Source organism: Pholis gunnellus (assembly GCF_910591455.1).
Source record: "Pholis gunnellus genome assembly, chromosome: 8".
NCBI classification, from domain to species: domain Eukaryota; kingdom Metazoa; phylum Chordata; class Actinopteri; order Perciformes; family Pholidae; genus Pholis; species Pholis gunnellus.
The window spans coordinates 1,365,730-1,378,627 of NC_136534.1; the positions used below are offsets into that span (position 1 = coordinate 1,365,730).

The window sequence follows — 12,898 nt, forward strand, 5'->3', positions numbered from 1 at the left end:
CGGCTGAGCTGTCAGCAACAGTGCATGGGTGCCTTGTGCCTCGGTATCAGACGCTGAGGGAGGCTGATGTAAAATAACCACAGAACCCTGTGTTTATGTGCATCAAACGTGTCGTTCTGATTCATTATTCTGGTGTAGGCCAAATTGTGAATGACTGAATACTTCTCACTCCGCTTTTAAGTCTGTCAGGACTACAGTCCATGCCGGTCTTTCACCCGGAGTTTTCTGTGGTGAGCAACATGATGTGTTAGAGACAACAATAACTTCCCTCTGAGGAGATATCTCTACAGGATTCCCAAACTGTCAGTGCGTCTGCCCCTGTGATTATAGGGGGTGAATGTTGTGAGTGTGATAAGCCATAATTGTCATAGACTTCTAATGTAGCCACCTATAGTAATGCGTTCTTTCTGATACTACCCTGTGCCCAAGTGCGCCACAGGTGTGCCAAGTTAGACAACTTGATGAAAACACCGATGGTGCGTGCATATGTGTGTGCGTGCATAAACACTTAAGGGAAAAATATAGTTCCCCTACATTACTACTTTATATTTACATCACAAATAGTTGTTTGCTGCTATATAAATGTTCTGAATATTGTATAGAATAGAGAAACTGAAAACAGGTTCTCTAGGCGGGTGGTGTGGTCTTGCTGCCTTTCTGTTTGCTATGTGCATGCAGTGCTTCTAAGTAACGTCTCAGTAAGTTTCGTTTTCTTGTGTGGTTGCGCTGGTTATAAATACAAGGGCGCCCGACTGTGTGGAGTTAGCCGTTTTAAAGACTGGGTAAAAGGGTAAAAGGGTAAAAGGACAATGGGACAGCGGAAAAGTCCACAAGGAGCAGACTTCGACGCAAAACTACGATTTGGTGGCACTTGTTCAGTTCCAGCAAGCAGCTGCGTACCCCGTTTACATTCAACCGACTCCGCCCATATGGATTTCGGTGTACGCTGGTTTAAATTAAAAGCAAACCCTGTGTGATGTGGCACTCCTGTGTATAAATGGGTAATGTAGTCATTTAGTCTGAATTGACACACGGCTACCTCTCGTACAAACTACAACACCCATAGTTCCTAGCTTACACGCGACTTCTGTTGACATCTGCCGGTAGGCTAGTCACACGCGCTTCACAGTTCATTCTACAAGGCGCTTCGGAAGGTAGTTAGCCATCGAAATATCTAGTTTTACATTACCTAATATACTGCTAATCAGTCGCAATTCGTTTGATATGGACAGTTATTCATTGTGCTAAAGCTAAAGCTACAGTAATACGACTGTGGACGTGGCAACCAGGCTGACAAGCTAACATTAGCTAGCAACACAGACTCTTACACAACGTAATGTGAAAAGTTAGAAACGTGGCGTAATCAAACGACACGTTTTTGCATCCGTAACAGACATAGCATATTGACCTGCCCGGAGAGAATGACATGGGATTGTTAAACAGCTCGCACGTCACATCATTGTTAATAACTAAATAACATTAACATTTTAGCGTTGTGTTTTTGAAGATTTCGGGTTTTGGACGAATCGTACACCATATTACCAAGCAGCGTCTGTTTCCTAACATCTTCACGTTTATTACACATATGCCATTTACGCTCGAACCTACACAATGGCACTTACTTGTAGATAAAGTTCCAGCTATTACTGTTAGATATTTAACTGCTGGTGTCTTTTGGGGGTTCATTGTATGCCGAATACACTAAAACAGCCCAACCATTCGTGACATTTGTTAATAATCTCCTACTTTATGGGTGTGGTTTTTGTTTAGAAAGGCAACTTTAAACTGACAGCTTTTCTGTATAGAGTACAGCTATTGATAGGTTATGTCATGTAGAAACCATACTGCCGAGAAAGTTCAGGTCAATATATGTTCTGTCCGTCTGTCTGCCATAGAAGTTAGCTGGGGAACGAGTGAGCATCAGAGAAGACCAGAGAGCACCAGAGAACAATGTCTCCTCCGCGGCTCACAGGTGCTCTGCGCTCCTTCTCCAATGTGAGCAAGAAGGAGGCCATTACTGAGCAGCTCTATGATCTGAAGGTGAGGCCAGCTAGTGGATGATTGGATGTTAGTATTGCTACAGTAGAACGTTGAACTCTGTTCAGTAGTGTTGTATGGCATCATGTTAAGCAGTTTCATAGCGTTCGGTTCCACCACTTTTATTTTCTTGCAAAAAAGGTGAATGAAATGGAATGCATTCACCATGATGCACCTTTAATCAAATATGATCTCTTAGAAATATATGATAGGAACTGTCAATATAATATGATACTAATATTGCTTTCCTGTTACTCGTCTTTGCTCTTAACCTCATCATTGCAGTGTCAGGCAATGGCCACAGTTGAGATTTTTTGGGCAGAAAGTGGTATGATAAAATGGCAGTTGACATATATGCCTTACCATATATGTTGTCATGTTATCTACCAACCCTAAGCTGAAGTAAATCTATTGTTTATAGCTCCTTCCACACCTTCACACAGTGGACGAGTCCCGGTGTGAAGTGTGTGTGTGAACGTGTGATCGTTGGTAGAGAAATGGTCAGACACACTGATGTGGGCGTTCTGAAGCTATTCAAGCATCGGAGTAGCACGTCTGAGGAGGGTTGGAAGACTTCCAAGGGAATTGTTGCTCAATTTCAATACGACAACCGTACCTTTTTAATAGTTACTTTGGAGGAAAATACACATAAAAAGCAATACTAGGTCTGATGGCATGTCTTGTTTATGAGTATGGATCTGTAATTGAGTTGTAACCTGCACAGCATTCAGCAGCACTATTCCATCACGGGTCAGATCATTGGCCAACATCCCATTAAATATAGTTTGGTAAAATGAGCCAGAAGACTACATGCTTTCAGGAAAGATTTGATTATATTACTGGAGTGAATGAATTGATGAAATAACTGGGCTTAATTTATTCTAAATGTTTTGTGATATTTCAGCTAACCAGCAGATGTTAGCCTAAAGCAAAGCATGCAGTTTATAGTAAACACTTTCTGCTAGTTTCTGACAGCTAGCTGTGACCACCTGATTGAGCTCATTTAGGAGTTTTTATTGATCTGTTTCCATTTGTTCATTATTGTAAAAGATTTAGTTTATATATGAGTTGGAACACTTTAAGCCCTGAAGTCTGCACACAGCCCACATTGTTGTATCTACTTTTCAAAGTACCTTTTCTCATGAGTTAATTTGAACCTTTCACCCTATATATTTGGCAAATAATAGTTTGTCTGTTTATGATACGGTAAAACATGTTTCTATCTGCATATGACATGGTTAATACAGCCTAAGCAAATAACACCTATATTTCCATCTTATTCCTGTTATTTTCTGTTAATTCACAAATTCTTGTTAAAGTTTCCACGTTGAATTTTGCAACCCCTCGTGTACTGTCCCCTCGACCCCCTAGTGATGGCCCAGTACTGTCAGGAGTATTGTATGTAAAATTGAGGCAAAACCCACCTGTGTGTGTGTGTGTGTGTGTGTGTGTGTGTGTGTGTGTGTGTGTGTGTGTGTGTGTGTGTGTTTGTTTTCATGGTAATAACAGAACATGCCACCCAGTGTGTTTTAAATAGTTTTAGCAATATATCAGGGTTTGCATACACACACAATACTTGTTGGGATTTGCTTACAATAGTAAATTATTGCTGGCATTATCCTTAAACATTGTGTTCCATCCATGCAATGTTTAAAGCGATAGACATGCAGGATGTGATGTCCACACAGAACCATTAGTTAACTGCTGTAGAGGAACCCAGCAAAGAGAACATGATGGGGCTAATGTGTTAGCCAATACTGATACATAAATGAACACTGTATACCTGGGATTGCTGTGGCACCACATCTGAATGGTACAGAAACATACACAGGCTGTAAATATTGTGTATTTGCAGATGCTAGCTAAAATCATGTTATCCACAACCAGCAGAGTGGTACTAGTACTGTAGTAGTAGTAAACAGTTGATTAATTGGTGACACCGCTAACTGAAGCTGAGATAACTGTAATGACATCATTATGACATCACCACGGTTGTTTTCTTAGAAGTACGAAGCCACAGAAGACAATATACAGCTTAATTCACAGAATCAGTAGTATCACTAGTAGACTGACTTGTACGTGTAATGACGGCCCTTTTATTGTATGACCAAATTCCTAAAAGCTTAATCATTAATATCCATCATGGTTCGTGGGGGCATCAGTTGAATGCCCACACTACATATTCTACCAGAGTAAGAAACGTGTGCTGCTCTGACGCTCACTGGAGGGTTCTATCTTTGGCAGCTTGTTTTTCTTCCAACACTGTCAGCAAGCAAGTAATGTGATTTAGCATGTTACATTTTTATCTTTGATGACACAGCTTGTGTACTGTATGGCTCTTCTCCATCTCCCCTTTTCCCCTCCAAAGGAAAAACATCCAATGTTTTCACTTTGGATGGAATATCACAGATGTAGACTCTGCTCCAGATTTAGTTTTACTTTAAGATTGAATTCCAACATCCCCTGTGAGAAACAGTGTCTGTAGTCCCAGTGTATGTGATTGGAGTCCACTGTGAGAGAGAGACGTTAAGTACGTACAGCTCTGGAGGAGGAGACACAATGTCACAATCATTTATATGTGATAACCTGCTGGAAAAAGCTCAGCATGTAGGAGAATGGGACTATTCATGACACTGTCATCTGTCGGCTCCATAGAGAGCTACATGACACACAGAATGGCACCTACTAGCAGTATTAACACTGTCCCTCTCTACACAAGTGAGCAATGACCATCCACAGCACAGAGCACCGTACAGGCTACATATTCATCACACAGTGCTGTCACTTATTTCGTTTTCTATATTACTACCTTTTCATCAATTGACACAAGCAGTCACATAAATCTGAACTCCCTTTTCATTTAGAAAGCGCCTTCAAAATCAGACTACAAAAGTTTTCAGTATACAAAACTGTATCTTTTCGATACCAGTATCTGTGTGAAAGGCTACATAAATATTACAAAAATAAAACATAACTTCTGCAGTGCAATACAAGTGTGCTGTTATCTACAAAGATAAGGTGTTCACATAGCAGCTCTAAGACAGGGTAGTGAATGCCTATGACATGAGTACTGGACTAGTTAGTTACTTTAGCTCTTCGACTCTTACTTAGTTGAAGTCACTGCACCTCCCAACAGAAAACCAAGGTTCAATATCAGCCTGCATACATTTTCTTTCAGCCCATCGTTGTTAACCATGAAGCATCTAATACTAGTACGAGAGCAAAGAGTTAGTCTGTCTGCTCCGCACACACACACACACACACACACACACACACACAGAGTGACTATATTTGACCGGCAAAAATCCGCCAATCATCATCCCATCTTTTTACAATCAAAATGTCTTTTTACTCCATTTTAGTCATTTGTTTGTTACACGAGTTTCCTCTTCCTGGGACTTAAAAGAAATTGGAAGCAGTATTCAGCCATTCACTTTTACATGGCTCCCCTCCAGTTAAATCTTCTCCAGGGAAAAGATGGCTGAAGTCAGAGATTCTCTCTCAGCTTGTGTTAAAATGCTTAGTTTTGGAAGACATGGAGATGCAGATTGTAATGGAGTCATTGTGTTAATGCTTCCCCTGACCTCAGAGTCACACCTGCTCAGATTTAATACTCCACTGCTCTGATGGCAGAAGCTTAAAAAATAAGTTATTCCAATTACCACTGACTTTTCTACAGAACTACTGAGGATGCATATGTAAAAAGTACATCATCAAAAATAGCCTCATTCTGTATCAGAGTTGTTGTGATACCAGTATCAGAAATGCCTCTGAAAAACAATTGGGTATCAGTGAGTACCGATCTGACATCACGTTCTCATAGAATTGATCAGCTCATTTAAGCTATGAACAACAACAACACATGAACAGTATGTCGTTGAGATATTACAAATAATAGATATACAAAACCTGTGCAGCAGGAGCACTTTCTCAATGAAGCACTTTTCTGTCGGAGAAAACACTATATGGACAAAAGCCCTAAGCATTTATGGAGAAATTGTTTATTGAGATGTAAACCCAGAATCATATCTGCGGTGATACTAGCTAATCATCTCTGCTTTGGAGTTGTTTGAATTAAATCAGTACAGTAACAGAAATCTTGTGAGCCCCTAATGATTCAGTCCCATCAAGGTGTCTCTGGGTTCTGTTGTGATGAATCCTGCCCAAAATGATTCTATAGGGCCATATTAGGAGCACTCCACCAATTGTGCACATTAAGGTGAGTGTACTTGTCTCTGGGAGTACTACACAGCCTGTAAAGACTGTTGTACAGTGTCCTCTGTGGCTCTGGAGGACCTTTGTATAACAAAGCCACAGGGGTGTAGAGTTCGAAGTACTTCAGTGTTAACCAGGCATTGATTGTCTTACCGAAAATTTGTTGAAAATTTGCCGTCTTTCAAATTTTCACCAGCTCATTTACAGAAATGTTGATGTTCTTTGTTGTTATAAATGCAGAAATGAAATGAATTCATTGGGGCACCAAAGTAAGAACCATGGTATGGTTCTTTGGTTTGATCATAATTATGTATAAGAATCATTTTGGGTTGAATACATGGCACAGAAAGCATTTGACATGAAATATGTAAGATGAACTTCATACCTCAGTGTAGTGCTGGGTGGTATGACCAAAAATTAGTATCACGGTATTTTTTTAAGATTCTGCCGGTTTCACGGTATATCACGGTATTTCTTTTTTCCTTGACTGTGTTTTTATAGGTTTATAGTGGCTTACTCTACTGTCAGGAGTACATAGAATATAAAAACATGTTAATGTCATCTGGTATAAAGGCTTTGCTTACTATAGGGTTTGCTCATTTGCTCGTATAATGTTGGGATAGCAGTTTGGCTGATTCCAGTGTTTTAATCATTGCTCTGAACTCGTCTTTCTCGACTATCTGTATCGGGACCATGTCCTTGCAGAGCTGGATTGTTATTGCGTTCGTAACGTCGCTCCACCGCTTGCTTTTCTTGTCATATGCTGTGCTTCGAGCAAATGCCTCTTCAAGCGATGTCTGATGCTTTGGCTTCACTGTTTCACTCACGTTAACGTTACTGGTTGACGGCCTCGAATCCGCTGGCACAGCTCCTCTCTTGGGTACAGACTCTATCGGTGGGGCCGATAGAGACAATAGCCGGGGGCTCGTGAGTATCCCCACTCCCGCCCTGCGCCTCTCACCTTGGGCAACTCCAGAAAAGGACAAAGTCCAACCCTTCTCCAGGAGCTTGGTTCCAGAGCCAGTGCTGTGTGTGGAGGTGAGTCCAACTATATCTAGCTGGTATCGCTCCACCTCCTGCATCAGCTCCGGCTCTTTCCCCGCTAGTGAGGTGACGTTCCACGTCCCGAGAGCTAGTCTATGCTGCCGGCGATCGGCTCGCCCAGGCCTCCGGCCTGACCCGCCGCCCGGTCTGCATTTCACCCGACCCCGATGCTTGTCCCTGCGGGTGGTGGGTCCACAGGGTGGCTGCTCCATGTTGTTTCTTCGGGCTGAGCCCGACCGGGCCCCATGGACGAAGGCCCGGCCATCAGACGCTCGCCGACGAGCTCCCCTCCTGGGTCTGGCTCCGGGAGGGTGCCCCGGTTTCCCTGGTCCGGGCGAGGTGGCTGAAGTCCGTGGGCTGCTTATCATCAGGGTTATATTGAACCGCTCTTAGTCTGGGCTCTCCCCCGAGACCTGTTTGCCTTGGAAGACCACATCCCGTGATGGCAAAATATCTGTACAGTACATTGGGAAACTATTGGGCTACATGAGTCTTATCCAAGGTTATGTGAGCAATAAGAAATGCTCTCCTTCTCTCTGTTGCTCTAGACCAAACGGCTGAAGAGACGGGAGCTGTTTGCCAGAGAAGGTCTAACATGGAAGAAGATTTTCCATTTGTGCTCCGAGCATCAGGACAAAGCTGTACAGCAAGCTGCCAGTCAGGAGCTGAAGAGCCTCCTTCTGGCAGCCAAGGAAATAGGTAATGAATCCATTTTCCATTTTCCATGAATCTCAATCTATTTTTATGCATTTGTGTTTCACTGATGAAAAAAAACAGTTACGCTTTACAGACTGCCGTTTTCTGTTTTTAGACTGCTTTCCTAAATGTGATACACTTAGCAGCTGCTGAAATGATCTGTTAGTGTTTTGTGCCTTTGGTACATCAGAGTTAGAAATGTCTGTGAATTCAAAAGGAAGAGCTTTTTTGTCTGGCTTTAATAAATTGTCCAACATTTTTGTGGTGCTCACAGATTTTTTTTAAACTGGCATGTGAAAACTTCAGTCAAAGGCTCCTTTTAAATACTGTAAATGTAATAGCAAGTAATCTATGTACACATAAGAAATGAAAATGTATATGATCGCACAACATGAAGACATGAGATCCAATGATTGTGGGGTTCTTGGCTGATCCAGATTTTTTTAATAGTCTGACCGGCAGATTCCGATTTTCTACCTCATAGATACAGTTAACAGCAAGGGTCTAAACAAACTTTTTTTTTTACCAAAGTCTCGGAAGTATCACGCCAAAAACTACATCTGACAAGATTACGTTTGGACCCATTTTTAGGCCTTTTTTGCTGAGTAGCGCTTCAACCCATACAATGCAAGTCAGTGCGACCTGTGCTACCATTAGCTGTTAGCTCCGTTATCAGCAGGACTGTGGGAGGGACCCCAGGCTGGTGGTAAACCAACCGGTTGCTCTGATTTGTCTGAGGAGCAGCATGCATGGGAATGAGTTTAAAAGTAACAAGTGTCCGATTATGTTTGTTGTTCAAAATCTTTTACGGTTGTTCCTCCACGGCTTATTTTGGATTTACAGCTGTGATAAACTTTGAGTTTATGTCTTCTCTCACTGACACATGTGGTGTGTGTGGCTGCGACGTAACTGTCTGTGCTGCTGTGGCATGTGGTATGCGGTAGAAAGTATGTGTTTTTCACAGTTTGGGCCCACTGACCCTTTAAGCCAAATAGTTAAACCACAACATGGCTGTATTTTGGTGTAAAGAGCTTTTTTCTTGTCAAGTCAATATTGTCCAATGATTCAATAATCAATGGACAACATTGACTCATTTACCTTTTGATCTGACTTTCAGATATGTAATTGTGGTAAAACGACCTCATCTGCTCATTTTATAATCCCCAAGAAAACACTTTCTTTAAAGGGTGTCATCTTTGAAATGATCATTTTATTATGTCTGGTCTATGTGGACACTCTTGGCATTCACTGTCTGTTCCCAACATTTGACCCATTGGAGTGCCATGATGTTCCACTGATGCTGAGTTTTGAGTGAGTCAGAAATTGTACAACTTAAAAAGTGACTGTTGAGTCAGTGATGTTTTCCAGAACCCTTATTATACCTTATTTGTCATGCTACAATGAGCCTGAGCTTTGGCTTTGCTATTAAAAACCTTAGAATGGACATCAGAAAAGGAAACGATACAACTTGTGTTACGTGTGGGTATTTTACAAACTGAAGGTTGAGCTTGACATTCTTACTTCCCTTTGAGTGACCGACCTTCAAGAGAAGTGGCAACATGACATGATAACAGTAGGACTCCTTGCTGTCACTGAGCTAGTTCATACTCTAACATTTCTTGAGTCTGCAGACTCTGTGACGTTTGACTAACTTGTGCCAAGAAAAAAAATCCTTGTTGGCTGATGAAGAAAAAAACAAGGTTTATTGTGCTACATGAAAAACTAATTTCCACGTCTGAAAATGTGGAGTTTTGATGCTTATTTGAAAGTCTTGAGCCTTGCCACGAGCACAGGCTGCCAACAGAAAGGTCTAACCTACATCTGTACAAGAAGTCAACGAGTTTGTGCAAAATGTATCTGCAACTCTTCCAGGCTGCAGAGCAGGAGGGCTGTAGAAGAGGTCTGAAGTACACAAGATAATTCTTCCAGAAAAGACGGTCCACCTGCAGCACAGTAAACTGTACTCTGGATTAAGAGTTTAAGGAATGTAAGCAGAAGTTGGTATGGCTCCTTGAAAAAGGAGGAGTTAAAGGAACAAACAAACACCGTTTCACAGCAGATAGTGTGACTTGTCATGCAGTAGAAGGAAAAGCACAGGTGAAATTAAAAACATGAATTACATCATAGCACATTGTCTTGCAATTATGGATGTAGTTCCCCCTGCAGTTAGCCATGTTGGCTATTCCAGAGGGCTCCTCTCTCTGTTGCTTTTCGGTCGGACTCAGACAAGTGTTTGAAGTGATTTATATAACAACCATGTTTATGTGGAAAGCTGTTGAAGGGTTGTGCAGCTTGCCCCGATATACACTGTTATGCAGTCCTAGTTTCCCCAAATCTCTACAATGGAGGGGTGAGTACACAGTTAGCAAAAAAAAGGTAAAATCACCAGTTAATGTTGGTGAGGTTAGTGGGGGAAGTAGGAACATGGTTTCAAACTGTGGCTCCATATGCATTTCTCTTTTATTCAGATGATCGGGCCTTCTGCAGGATCAACAATCATAGGAAGACACGGTACATAGGTCACACTACTGATAATCACGCTCCACCACTGGCTGGCCTTCAGGGAATCAAAACATCAAACAAACAGTGACACGAGCTTCAGCCAATGAAATCTTACCATATAGAGATTTCAATTTTAAAGCCAAGTTTTTGGTTATGTATTAAAAAATGTGAAATGCATAAATATTTATTAGATTTCTAATCGATATATAGGAAAAGTTAAACATCAGCTCATGATGAAAAGCATAACATCCAATAGATAGAGGTGCATTCCACTGCATCATGAGGTGAAGGGTCCTCGGACGATGGATCCAGTATGCTCCCCTCTGGAAGTCCTGCCTTCTCAATCCCAATACATCTGAAAAGGAAATCGAATCATTTAATCATTTAATTCAACAACATGTGCTGCTACTGGATAATTCATGTTGATACGTTAAACAACCGACTTAGTGTGACATGAAGTGATTCTTTTTTATAGGATCTCCTTCTGTGTGTGGGGATGTTTGAAACTGTTCTACCCAGAACTATAACTACAGTGGCTGCAGCAACCACAGCACCGGCTGCCCTTTAGGGAGAGGTGCTGAAGCAGCTTGAGCTGTACTGATTGAAAAGAAGGTTAAATATGAGTGGTCTCTCAGGTTTTTACCTTTTTTTATAAAAATGAGCGGTCGTTCTTTAGTACGTTGTGGTCCGCGGTCCCTTCTGTGTATGTGCTGGAAATTATATCCAGTGTTCATAGCCCTGGCTCTGTATTACATTGGAATGGGCTGGAGCCTACCATTGTCATTTGGTACATTCAAAGCTATTATAAAGGTTTTCGAATGAGAAGCTTGTATTGAAGTATGTCTATGAAGCTTCTGATGTGTGTGCCTCCCTCTTTTTTCACCCCTTTCATCAACGCCTTCATTACTGCACTTTTTAAAGAAACTCCAGATACTCTGCTGCCGTGACATTTTGCAATGTAGCTAGTCAACCAATGCTAAAGCCAGCTAGACAACGACGTAATGCACCTACGGTCAAAGACAAGAACAATAGCTAGTTAATATGCACACTGTTTTTTATTTCAGCATCAGGACAGATGCTAAAAAGCCAAGTTTTGCAGATGCAAAAAATCCTTTTCCCTCATGTTCCTGTCAAAATTCTCAATCCTCACAATACTTTTTAATCTGCAGAACTTTGATGGTGATCAGAGTGTGCCCGTAGTAAAGTATTTCTAGCAGTAGGTTTTCTGAACAGATCCATGTACAAGTGGCCATTCTCTCTAATGAGCCATATCTAGAAAACGCTTGCATTTGTATTTATAGCACAATTTAGAGGTTAAAGGAATATGATGCTCTAAACTACATCAATACTACCACACAGACGTCACCATGTGTGTGTGTGTGTGTGTGTGTGTGTGTATATATACATGAAATAGAGGCATAGATACATTTACAAAGGTATAAGTTATTGCTTGCTTGGCCCACAAATCTAACTCTTTAGGAAGTTATGCTCCAGCTGGCTAAGAGGACTTTCTGTTTCTGTCTTTTTATTGGATGGGGCTACAGATTGCTAAAGTCGTTTCCAGCTGAGACATTTATTATTTTTTGTTATGTTTTAATGGTGCCGTCTGATTTAATGAATCACTAGTTACTAACAAATTGAATTTAGAATTCAGGGTGGACTCAACACACACACACGGACGCGTTCCCCCTCAGGTAAACACTGTAGTTTGAACTGTCAGTGCTGTTAGCACCGTTAGCTGCACGCCACCTTTAAACTGTAACAGATAAAAGGCTGGTCTGAGGCAGGAGAATGCATATTTCTCTGTCATTAGATATTCTAGTTTCTAGTTTTAATGGATGGCTGTACTTCTGGCACACACTGGATGTCCATATAATGTGCTTATAAATATGTACTTAAGGTCCAGGAAGGATACAGAGATAAATGTGTGTGTGGTTTTAGAAGTATCATCTTTGAGATTGACTCCAGAAATAGGTGTTTGACAGCATGCTGTACATGCTGTAATCCTCCCTCTACGACTTCAAGTGTTCATGAGTCAATTATGGAGCTCTCTCATGAAAGCCTGTAATGATTTCTTTTGACTTTGCTCTTCTCTCCGTTTATGGCGGTGTATTGTTTTCTCATTCTCCAGTCAAGAAGAACAGTGTTTGTTGTTGTTGATGTTCCACTAATGCTTTATCTGGTGAACCTGCCCTCAGACAATGTGGCTGGATCCAAATAAGAAGTTCGTGTTGAGCACACTCTGGAGAGGATGAAAGCTCTGCTCCGTGCAGCAACAAGTCTGAAGCTTCTAGACTCATTTAATTGCTTTAAATCCTTTTCATCTGTTTTTGCTTTCCTCTTCCTCCCCAACCTTCTTCACACTCTATCCCTTTGTCTCTGTGACATTTTTTCCTCTAATTGG

At 41.4% G+C, this 12,898-nt stretch overlaps 1 protein-coding gene across 1 annotated transcript in view; it reads left to right on the forward strand.

Moving 5' to 3' along the window:
- The first annotated feature begins 1,094 nt into the window (after window positions 1-1,094).
- Window positions 1,095-12,898, forward strand: part of ascc3 (activating signal cointegrator 1 complex subunit 3) — a 193,894-nt gene continuing 182,090 nt past the window's right edge. Inside the window, exons 1-3 of the mRNA XM_079165322.1 lie at window positions 1,095-1,154; window positions 1,896-2,040; window positions 7,845-7,995. Coding sequence (XP_079021448.1) covers window positions 1,951-2,040; window positions 7,845-7,995 — 241 coding nt within the window. The 5' untranslated portion in view covers window positions 1,095-1,154; window positions 1,896-1,950. The remainder of the gene's footprint in view (window positions 1,155-1,895; window positions 2,041-7,844; window positions 7,996-12,898) is intronic.